At 44.4% G+C, this 12,155-nt stretch overlaps 1 protein-coding gene across 5 annotated transcripts in view; it reads left to right on the forward strand.

Moving 5' to 3' along the window:
* Positions 1 to 8,734: 8,734 nt before the first annotated feature.
* The window catches only part of NF2 (NF2, moesin-ezrin-radixin like (MERLIN) tumor suppressor), a 78,090-nt gene continuing 74,669 nt past the window's right edge, over positions 8,735 to 12,155 (forward strand). For 4 of the 5 annotated variants that reach the window (XR_012503683.1, XR_012503684.1, XM_074356442.1 and 1 more), the window contains exon 1: positions 8,737 to 9,337. Coding sequence is in view for 3 of the 5 variants with exons in the window: in XM_074356442.1 (XP_074212543.1) it covers positions 9,224 to 9,337 (114 nt within the window). In the remaining 2 variants the exon portion in view is untranslated. Of the gene's footprint in view, positions 9,338 to 12,155 lie in introns of all 5 variants that reach the window. The other variant, XM_074356443.1, reaches the window with a different exon arrangement.

Here is a 12,155-nt window from a genome sequence, read left to right on the forward strand (position 1 = left end):
TATGTGACTTTGACACAATGCCACATACAAACATTACAAAGTGCCACTCCATGTAGAAATTGGAAATCATACAAATGCCAGAAAAAGAAAACTTGTTTTGTTTTGGTTTTGTTTGAAGAAAACATCTTAATTAAAAAGAAAACAACAAAGATATTAACTCGTTAAATATTTTGTGGGGGAGGGTGGGGAGGTAATTAGGTGTATTTATTGAATTTCTTTTAAATGGAGGTACTGGGGATTGAAATCAGGACCTCATGCGTGTTAAGCATGTGCTCTACCACTGAGCTAATCCCCCTGCCCTTTAACTCACTAAATATTGAACAATTTCAAAGCCATTGGGATGGAATGAATTTTAAGTTGTGTTTATGCTGCTGCCACAAGGAGGCACCACTACAGCTGGGAAATGACCACATTTTGCATCATCAAGCAAATCACTGTTGTTAGTGTGCTTTGGATTCTAGCAACTGCTTTTTGTTGAGTCACTGTTATTATAAATCACTTAAAAAAGCTGAGGGGTGGGAGGTATAGTTCAGTGGGAGAGCATGTGCTTGACATGCATGAAGTCCTGGGTTCAATCTCCAGTGCCTCGGTTAAGAGAAAAAAGAAAGAAAGAAAGAAAGAAAGAAAGAAAGAAAGAAAGAAAGAAAGAAAGAAAGAAAGAAAGAAAGAAAGAAAGAAAGAAAGAAAGAAAGAAAGAAAGGAAGGAAGGAAGGAAGGAAGGAAGGAAGGAAGGAAGGAAGGAAGAAAGAAAAGAAAGAAAGAAAGAAAGAAAAGAAAGAAAAGAAAGAAAGAAAGAAAGAAAGAAAGAAAGAAAAGCTATAACATCTACTTACAAAATAGAGATACTAAAATCTCACAAAATAGAGATACTGAAAACCACACCCCCAAATCAATACTTTGGGATGGATATTGGACATGATAAAACACCACAAAAAAGACAAACACGTCTGTGACAATGGTGCTGTAAATTTAAGGGAATGCCCCCGGATAGAGATAACACTGCAAAGATAAAAAGCAACCTCAAAAGCAAAAATATGGTAAGATGGTTACAGATTTATGGGCTGTGTGAGTGCATTTCATTGCCGACTTCACATTCATTCCTATGGGCAAAAATTGATCACGGAACACAAAGTTTTGAATCATGTGAAGTTTACAGAAGGCATCCTTCCTGAAAAATGTGACTTCCCTGGACCTCCCCAGCTACTCTGGCATAAATATGGTCCCTGGAGCCCACTCCTGGGAGGGGGATGTTATGGGTTGAACTGTGTCCTGTGAAATAATAAAAAATATTTATTTAGTCTCTGCCCCCAGTTCCTGTCACAGAGCTCCTAAAACTCTTGGAATTTCCTAAGTGATAAAAGCACCAGGACCCCTTTTTGTTCAAATATTTGGTCTTTGCCCCTGGTTCCTGACACAGAGCTCCTAAATCCCTTGGAATTTCCTGGGTGATGGGGACATCTTTTGCTCTAATGAGGCATGCTTGATGGGCTTCTGGATGGGGGCTGGTTACCAGAAAGATTAAGCCATCCTTAGGAGTTTGGCTCTTTTAGCCCCATTCCCCATCCTCCTGGAAGGGGAGAGAGGCTGGAGATTGAGTTTATGGTGGGTGATGTCTACATGAAGAGGCCTCCATAAAAACCCCAAAAGTATGGGGTTCAGAGAGCTTCCAGGCTGGTGAACACATCCACATGCTTGGAAAGCGGTGTATCCCAATGCTGTAGGAGCAGACACTCCTGCTCCCTGGACCATCCCAGACCTCATCCTCTGTATCTCTGCATCTGGCTGTTCCTTTGTATCCTTTAGTAAATTAAAAACTGTTTAACTTAAGTGTTGCCTTGAGTTCTGTGAGCCATTCTAGCAAATTATCAAACCCAAGGAGGTCATAGGACCCCTGGTTAATAACCAGTCTAGAGGTTCAGATTACAACCTGGACTTCCAATTGGGGTCTGAAGCCCATGGCGAGGGTTGGGGCAGTCCTGTGGGACTGAGCCCTTAACCTGTAGGGTCTGCACTAACTCTAGTAGGTGTCAGACTTGAACTACTATAGGACATGCAGCTGGTGTCCCAGCGAATTGCTTGGTGTAGAAAACCACACGTTACATGTCCGAAGTACTGTGAGTGTGAGAGTAAAGGCGAAACACAGGAATGTTTTCCCCACGTGTCCCCTAAAAAAGATACTGAGGTCCTAAGCCCGGCACCTGAGAATGTGACCTTATTTGGAAATAGGGTCTTTACAGAGGTGATCAAGTTAAAATGAGGTCGTTAGGGTGGGATTGGTGTGCTTATGAAAAGAGGAAACTCGGACACAGACAGACAAGCACAGAGGGAAGAGGATGTGAAAAGATGCAGGGAGAACGCCAGGGGAGGGTTAGAGGGATGCAGCTGCAAGCCAAGGAACACCTGGGGATTCCAGAAGCTGCACAAGGCATGGAAAGGTCCTCCCCTACGGGTCACAGAGGCAGCAGGGCCCTGCTGACACCTTGATCTCGGACCTCCAGCCTCCCAAGCTGTGAGACAATATATTTCTGCTGTTCTGAGCCACCCAGTTTGTGTAATTTTGTTACTGCAGCCTTGGAAACTAATCCAGGATGTCAGCTTGAGACTCAAAAGTATCTACCGTGGTAAGGAGCACAGAAACTGCAGAAAATTGCCAATTAGGCATAAGCATGAATTTTAGGCCAGAAAACAGTCATTTTTCAGGGCCTGCAGTAGACAAGTCCCCTTAGAAGTCGCAACATGCTGTCCTTGGAAGACCAGGGCCCAGAGCTAGAGACCTGGGTTAGGATCCAGGTTCTGTCTCTATTAGGCTGTGTGGTTGCTGGCCAGTCACTTAGCTTTGGGTACCTCAGTTTTCTTAACTGTTAAATGGGCATTATAACCTACTGAATTGCTGGAGTCCTGCTCCAGAAGGTCCAGGGAAACCCCAGGGAGAAACGGCGTCAGCGGGGAAATAAGAGAACCAGCCAAGTTCTGTCAGTCTGTAGGCGGCTCTACATGGCCTTTTTTTTTTTTATTGCGGTATATATACAATCAGTTTTAGACAGGTGATTATACATTGTGGCCAAGTTGACTCTTACACCTTCATTGTTTACATTGTTGACCTTTTTCCATACCCGGATGTGGTCATGGGCCTTTTTCGACTTGGCTGAACGTCATCACCTTTATGATTTCTTAAATTTTCCTCTTAGCCTTTTACTTAGTTAATCATTACCTTTTAATTTATCTGATTATAAATCCTAACTGAAGACTATTTCATAAAAATAAGCACAAGAAGAAAAGGTCATAAAGGTCCCAGCCAATTGGCGCCTGGAACCCAAACAGTGGGCTGATTATTGTTTCTACTACCTACAAGGAGAGCAGTCTATCCTAAAGATATCTATCTTATGTTTCTTACAGAGCTAGCGGCACACATTGTCTTTCAGGGCTTGAGGCATAACATACCATGGGGGCCTAGATCTTCCGATCTGTTTCCAAGTACTTAATGAATTTCTGAGAACTTTCCGCCCTTTAACAGTTACCCATGTCCATCCATCATTGTCTATGACTCCTGTGTAAGGCAGTATTGTTGTTGTGGGCATAGTAGTAGTGGTGGGTAGCAATTGCATAAATCTACAACCTAATGGAGAATACCACCATCTATTCCCGAACTTCACTGGGCGCCTAATCCATTTTCCTGCTAAATATGTTAAACGAGGTAAAGGAATAATATTATGATGAGAAGGCAACTTTGGCTTGGGCCGGAAGGCTAACTGAATATCTCTCTGGATCCTACTGGGGCAAGATTGCCATAAGACACATCTTATCTCTGCTTTCTTTATAGATCTTAGTGGTTGTGGAACTGACTTGAGTTCTGGGACTGGCCTTTAAGGGGGTATACGTGGTACTATCCTCCGAAGGGGTATTTGTGATTAATTCATTGAAATTTCCATTGCTTGAATTGTCCTGCACAGTCATCATCATAGCCCCTATTATTTCCCCAGATGGGGAGTCATCCTGTACAATTTTTTTTAAAAGCCCATGTATCCCCAAAATATCCCCAATCCAATTATAGGCACTATAAACAACAGAAGGAAATGCCAGTATTTTCCAGAGTGACGACTGCTTTGCAATCCGCATGGCCACTTTGCCCCGACTTTGTCAAGGGGCATCGACATTGATGGAATGGCTCCCGGCACTGAATCACACACACACACACATGCACAAAGAAAACCAACCTACCTAATCATGAGAATTAAATGAGAATGCAAGTGTATGAAAATGAGCACTTAGTTAAAGCTCCATTCCTGTGTGCTCTTAGGCTTTGCTATTTGCAATCCCATTTCTTAGTCTTTCCATTTTGGGGGGGGGTGTAATTTGGTTTGTTTGTTTATTTATTTATTTATATGGAGGTACTGGGAATTGAACCCAGGACCTCATGCATGCTAAGCATATGCTCTACCACTGAGCTATATGCCATCTGTGTCTCCTCATTTTAAGTGATGATGATATGGAGGTCCAGAGATGGTAAAAACCTTTTCAAGGTTACACAGCACCTTAGACATAGAAGGTGCTCAATAAATATTCATTCCTTTTTAAGAGGGGCTCTTCCACCTGTCATATCATGTATTATTATGCCCACTTTTACAAAAGAGGTAACTGAGGCTCAGGGAAGATGCTAAGTTATGCCCAAAGTCACAGAAAAGTCGAAATTCCTACTCAGCTCTGCCTGCCTCCAACACTGCAAGTGACAGTCTGGGGCAAGTTCAAAGACCTTCAGTCCCCGGCCTGAAGGGAAGAGGGCAGGTACCAGTGATTCCTAAAGCCGTGTGGGTTCTACCTCACTGTTATTCAGGTAGCAGCTGTTACCTGCAGTTCTTTCATCCAGGCTGTGTTTAAGTTGCGCCTTGGAGAATCCTGGCCATGGCCTCAGAAGTCTTAGGTCCCAGGTCGCCTGGGTCAGATGATGTTTAATGAGTCAAGTCACCTCCCCGAGCCTCAGGCTGCAGACAGGCCAGAACCTCTGTTTGTTGATTTCCATCTTCACTCTATTTCAAAAACAATGTGGTGCAGCTTACAAAAACACATCTAGAGCATCAGTCCAATCATGAGGAAACAGAAGACAAATTTGAATTGAGAGACATTCGGCAGATACTTGGCCATACTTCTTTCTAAGTGTCAAGGCCATAAAACACAAGGGGAGACTGAGAAACCAGGACAGACTGCAGGAGACTAAAGAGAAATAATGAAATGTCATGTGCGGTCCTGGATAGGATCTTGGAACAGAGAAAGGACATTCATGGAAAAACTGGTGAAATTTGAATAAGATCTTTAGTTAACAGTAGTGTATCAATGTTAATCTTTTTTAAAAATATATTTTTATTGAAGTATATATATTCAGCTTACAATGTTAGATTCAATGTTACTTTCTTAACTGATAATTCTACAAAGATTAAGTAAGATGCTAACATTAGGGGAAGCTGAGTGAGGGACATACAGAGACTATTATCTTTTGCAACCTTTAAGTCTAATGCTAGCTAAAATAAAAAATTAAAATATTGTGTGTGTAAAAAATCACTTTGTTATATAAAATGATCTAAGAAAAAAAAAACAAACAAAAACTTTTAAGTAAAGGGTCCAGAACTGTGTAAAAAGAAACACAGCTAGTGCAACAAATAGTGAGTGGGGAAAAAGTTACTGTGAAGTGAGGAATAAAAGTAGGAAAAGTAAGGTGGAAGGTATAGCTCAGTGGTAGAGCACATGTTTAGCAGGCATGAGGTCCTGGGTTCAATCCCCAGTATTCTCATTAAAAAAAAAAAAACTTCTTTTTTAAAGAGAAGGAAAAATAAGATCAAGCCAAAGATAAGGCAAAGCCTGGGACAATTTCTAGAGGCCGAATTCATACTTGGCTCTGAGCTTCCGAACAGCAAACTCCAAAAAAGAAACAACATTAGTTACATGATCCACAACGTGTGTTTTAGGTACTCAACAGCTGAGTTACAGGGACTGAGAGTAAAACGCCCATGAATGCTGTGCTCCACCCCCTTCTTCACAACACACTTAACTGGTCTGATACAACTCTCTTCATACACAGCAAGCAACAGCACCCAACACAAGCCTGAGAAGAAATGCTGCCGTGTAAATGCTGCAACTATTCCTGAAAAAAGAATTATGGGATATATGCTCCAAAGCTGCCCATTCCCATAGTTTGTATTGCATAGGTCACACAATCACACACACATATATATACACGTCTGTGTGTATATATATATATATATATATGCACATGCAAAGAATATATTAAGATGACAATGAAGTCTAGTCACAGAGCAATTTACAGGCTCAGTATATTTTTTACACTTTGCTTGAAAGAAAATTTCAATATTTTACAGTCTTAAAAAAAATTGGGGGGGGGGGTAATTATGTTTATTTATGTATGTATTTATTTTAATTTTTTAAACAGAGGTACTGATGTTTAACAGCATCCTTGACCTTCACCCATCAAGGAGACAAGGGCACCCCCTGGTTGTGACAAGCAAAAAAAAAAAAATCTGTAGACACTGCCAAATGCCCTCCTGGAGGGAAGGGAGCTTACTTTGAGAACCACTGATCTTCTGGAAGAATGAAGGAATGAAATATAAGTCAGGCAAGATCTGGACTAAAACAGTCCTGGACACAAACTGCAACTTTGCCAATTATGATGTAGGGTACATTACCTAATTTCAGCCTTATCCAGTTTCCCCATGTATATGGATATATATCGACCAAATAGGGTTTTGATAAAGATGAAAAGAAGTAAAGCTTGCAAAACACTTTGCAGAGTACCTTAGATGGTCAGCACTTATTATATGGTAGTTACCAACACTGTTCTCATAGTTGAGACTCTAAGTATTTCCTCAAGTCCTTCATTTATTCATGCAACAAATATTTATTAACTGGTGTCTGTGTGCCGGGTCTTTCTTAATGAGATCTACCTAAATTTTTCCTTCTCAAACCCGTATCTGGTACATACTATCAACTCCTCTATTCATCCTTTGTGAATGGCACTTTTAATGCCAGCATAATGTTCCATTGCATCTATTTTGATGCCTGGCCCAGGCCTCCCTTCTGAGATCCAGATCCATACATCTACCTGGATGTCCCCCTAGGAAAGCTAAATTCAGCATGTTTGGCCAGTTAGCCTAGTGCCAAACACCTACTGTAAGCCTTCCATAAAAAGGAGCTATTACTGGCCATCAGTGTCATTTTTAGTGCCTGCTGTCTGAACTACCTCCTTTTGCGACTCAGTGGGTTCCCAGAGTCACTTTCTATCAGCGGTCCGGGCCCTGGGTTAAAGCCTTGATTTGTTGTCCCTGTGGGGAGCCCATAGGAGAATCTAGCCTGGTTTTCCCACCTGCAGGGAAGAACTGAAGCAACAGAAACAAAGACACTCCCACGCTAAGCCCACAGTGCCCTATACCATCATTTTGGTGAGGAGAATCTGCCAGCAAAAGGCAGGACGTAAAAGTTCCCCCACGGCGGCCTGGCAGCCTCGCTGAGTGTGCCATCAAATGATTCTTGGGGCCTGGCTGGTGTTTCTCCAGCTCCGCAGGGGCCCACGGGGAAGAGCTAATTTATGCGATTAGTACAGTTATAGCAACAGTGTCTGCTGAGCGCTCCAGAACTGTAGTTCAGGGACTTGGGCTGTAAGAGGGCGGAGCAATTTAGAAACCACCACCAGGGAAGCAGAGCAGAGTCGGGGTAATAGCAGCAGCCTTTCTTTGGGTGGGACAGACCTGGGTCGAGTTCCAGCTTTGCCTCTAACTAGGTGTGTGATGTCCAGCAAGTTGCTCCCTCCGGCTGAACTTCTGTTTCTGCATCTGTAGAGTGGGGCTGATGCTAATGATAGTCAACACTTGTGGAAAATTTCTTGTTCAACTTGTTCTTATATGCTCAATAATTAAGTTATTTAAAAAAAAATACACAAAATTATACTCCTCCACCTCACAGACACCCATTATAACCCTCGATGACACTAAAAAAATAAATACACTCTTATGACCCGAAATTAGAAATCACACATAAAATACAAAATGAAAAATGCTTTCATTTTCCAGTTTTTTCAATCCACAAAAAGAGCAATTTCAACCTAGTATCTGCCAGCCACCGTTCTAAAGTTTTACAAGTATTAACTCGCTTAAATTCCTCAACAACCCCATGAGGTAAGTACAAATATTACTCCCATCCCCTTGGTAATAATTAGAATTTCTCCTAAAGAGAAGCAGAAGTACTTGGGGGAGAATGCCGCTTACCTAAGCGGCCGCCACAAGTGGTTGGAAAGTTTGAGACACAAAGTACACGTAAGTAATTAAGTGTTGAACAGAATTATCCGTCAGGTGTCCGAAACACAATCCCCAAGGGCGACACACTCGGTGCGGACTTGGTCCGAAGGGTAGTCCTTCGTTGTACCGGGACCAGCCTCTCTACGTGTTTTCCCGGGAAAGGCGCGCCGGGCTCCGCCATGTCAACCAGTCTTGCTAGGGTAGGCGTACCCCTACAAACAAAAGCATTCAGAGTGACTGCCAGCTCAGCCACTCAACGCCGAGCCAAGTCCCGCGCCTCCAATTAGATCTAAACTTCCAATTGGTGAAGTGATTCTGAAGAAGGTGGGACAGATTGGGGAAAGTCCCGTCTCCCTCGGAGTTCTCAGCCAATTGCGGGGTCTGGGCGGCAGCTGCCGGGTTCGGTTGCGCCGTGTGTAGTGATCGAGGGGCCTGAGGGCGGGGCGGGGAGCAGGCCGGGGGCTGCGGGGAGGGCACGCTTCCCGTGGGCGCGCGGAGCGAGGACGGTGACAGCCACGCGCGCACGTGCGCGCCCGGCTGCAGCGCAGCCCCGAGACCTCCGTCGGCAGCTGAGAGGCAAGCGGGGTCTGGGCCGCCGCCGTCTAGGGGCCCCGTCCCCGGGTGTCCCCGGCGTGCCCGGCCCGAGTCCCGGAGAGCCGGGCCGTGCCCGCCCCGTCGGGCCCCGATCGCAATCGCTTCCCGCGGCCGTCAGGGCGCGCCCCCCAACTACCCTTTCCGTTCCCAGGGCAGGGTCCTCGCGGCCCATGCTGGCCGCTGGGGGCCCGCGCCGCTCAGACAGCTCCAGGGCCGGCCGGCCGGCCACCATGGTGGCCCTGAGGCCTGTGCGGCTTCTCCAGGGAGGCTAAAAGGTCCAGAACGCAGGCCTCGGGGCGCGAGGGTCCCGGGCCTGAGCCCCGCGCCGCGACATGGCCGGGGCCATCGCTTCCCGAATGAGCTTCAGCTCGCTCAAAAGGAAGCAGCCTAAGACGTTCACCGTGCGGATTGTCACCATGGACGCGGAGATGGAGTTCAATTGCGAGGTAACCGGCCGGCGGCCCCGACGGGCTGCGGCGAAGGGGAGCCCGGCGGGATCGACCCCTGGTGCGGGTCCCGCACCCACTCGGCGCCCTTGCCGCGGTGACAGTCGAGGTGGAAGCTTCGGGATTCTGTTTATATCATGTGTCGGCCAAGATAGAGACGGCCAGAACCAGAAGGGGCCATCTAGGCCCAGATCCTCATGTTAAGGACCGTCTCTGCTTTTTTAAACAGGGCTTTTGGGTTTGGAAGCTCTTCCTGAAGGTTTTCATTCATTGTTACTGCAAGAGACCGAAAGCATCTGTGGTAGCGAATTCTAGTTTTCAGTGTCAAGCTTAAACTCCAGCTCTGTAGAGTTTTAACTTTATTAGGTAATATTATGTATCCCAGGTATTAAAAGTTTGCATCTCGGTTTGTTGGAAAGGCTGTGGTACTTGTCCCCCTTTTTTACAGCTTATATTTTCTGGGAAAAGTTCTTTGAGGAGAGATGGTGTCTCAAACTTTCTATACAGTTTTTATCATGATGATAACAGTTATCATTTATTGAATAATTCCTTAGTGTCAGACATTCATACATGTAATTCTCAGAACAGCTCAAGGAGGGAGGGAGGTACCCCAAACTATATATCTAGTAAGTGGTGAAGGTATGTTTGTTTCTTCCTAAGTGGAGGTACTGGGGATTGAACCCAGCACCTCCTGCATGCTAAGCATGTGCTCTACCACTGAGCTGTGCCCACCCCCTATGGAAGAAGGGTTTTGATTCCAGATCTTGGACAATACAATACTGCCTCCCAAGTAATTTAAGTCTTTTCTACTTAAAGTGTGGCCTGTGGACCAGTAGCATTCGCAGTGTTACCTAAGTCAGGAGTTGCCAAACTTTCTCTGTAAAGGGCCACATAGTAAATATTTTCAGCTTTGCAGGCCTTAGGGTCTCAGTTGCAGCTACTGGACTTTCAGCTCTACGCTGAAGCACAAAAACAGCCTTAGACAGTATCAACTTCCGGCATGACAGGGTGAGGAACTCCACTAATCTGGTCCCCTGTAAACTGGTAAAACTTATTTAAAAAACAAAACAAAACAATTTAAACCCTCTGGAAATAGTCCTATGGGCAAACAAACATCAAGAAACATGTACCAAAAAAAAAAAAACCAACTATAAAAATTGGTAAGAAAGGCGAGAGTTTGTAGTATTTGAACCAAGACCAATACCACCCTACCTGCTCTCAGCTCTGCAAGGTGGAGGTTCTGCTCTGGACAGCTGTAACCAAGTACACAGGGCTTCCTCTCCCCCAAGCTCCCAGTCAGACTGCTTCCCGGGAGGAGCATGACTTGAGGGCTTTTCCTGCCCAAGGCTACTTGCTGTTGAGGCTAAATCCTGGGTGAGTGAAACTGAAAGATGGGGCTTCCTTCTTCCACCCAACTTCGGCTTATGGAATAGGAGCTGTACTCTGGGCATGGCTCACCAAGAGTACTGGGGTCCCAATTGCTTTATCTCCACCCTCAGTTTGTGAGATCGTGTTTCTAGCTAGAAGAAACAAACTGAGAAGACCTTAGGCTAGTGTGTCTCCCCCTCCCCCACTTCTACCCAGGGTTCAGAGATTTTGCCTGGAGGGAGAAGCAGGCTTTAAAACCCTTAGCTCCTAATCTCTTCGCAAAAGCAGTGACTTCATTTGCAAGAATGTGAAGAACTTTATGCCTAAGGGTACTCTCAAGGAAGGTGGAGGTTTTGGTGAAAGGCAGTTGTGTGGAGGTTTGTGGATTTAATGAAGATACAGTTTAGACTGCAGGGAGAGAGTCTGGGAACAAGACAGCTGGGAAGAGCCCTCCTGGGGTCAGAACAAGTACCAAACATTGATCTCAGAAACTGTTCCCCTCAAAAGAGCCACTTTTGAGTGGATTACTTTGTAGAGCAAGTTATACCCCAGGGCATTGTAGAAAATAATAGGTAGAGTTTAACAGTTGGGTGTGATCAGGGAAAGAGAGGAAGAGTCCCACTGAGACTATTGTCATCCAGGGTGGCTGTGGGCAAACCCAAAGACTCCCTGAGGAACATAATAGGCCTTAACCCTATGTGAGGGAAATAGATTTCACTAAAACAATCCAGCCACTAAACAAGCAAATAACAATAACAAATAAGCCTTGGAAGGCAGGATGGGGACCAGTCCCTAGAGTTGCTATAAATATGTTCACAGAACTTAAGGAGAGCATGATTACATCGTTTTTAAATTAATCTCTTCTTTTTTGCAGAGGGGAGGTAATTTGGTTTATTTATTTACTTATTTGGTTTATCAATGGAGGTACTGGGGATTGAATCCAGGTCCTCATGCATGCCAAGCATGCGCTCTACCACTTGAGCTATGCCCTCCTCAAGAGCATGATTAAAGAAGTAAAGGAAGGTATAATGATATTTTTGCATCAACTGGAGAATATCAATAAATAGGACTTATAAAAAAGAAGCAAATTAAAATTCTGGAGTTGGAAAATACAATAACTGATATAAAAAGTTCACTAGAGGGGTTCAAGGTGGATTCCAACTGGCAGAAGAAAGAATTAGTGTACTTAAAGATAGACTGTTAAGAGATTATGCAAGCTAAAGACGAGAGAGAAAAAGAATGAAGAATTAAGAAAAATATACAGAGCCTCAGAGAAGTGAGGATCATTCAGTGTACCAATGTATGTGTAATGGGACTACTAGAAGGAGAGGAGAGAGAGAAAATGTTTTTTTAAAAAAATGACTGAAGCTTCCTAGATTAATCAGAAACAGTAACCTGTATATCCAAGAAGCTCAATGAATTCCAAGGAGGATAAACACAAAGAGATTCA

This window comes from Camelus bactrianus, chromosome 32, assembly GCF_048773025.1.
Source record: "Camelus bactrianus isolate YW-2024 breed Bactrian camel chromosome 32, ASM4877302v1, whole genome shotgun sequence".
NCBI classification, from domain to species: domain Eukaryota; kingdom Metazoa; phylum Chordata; class Mammalia; order Artiodactyla; family Camelidae; genus Camelus; species Camelus bactrianus.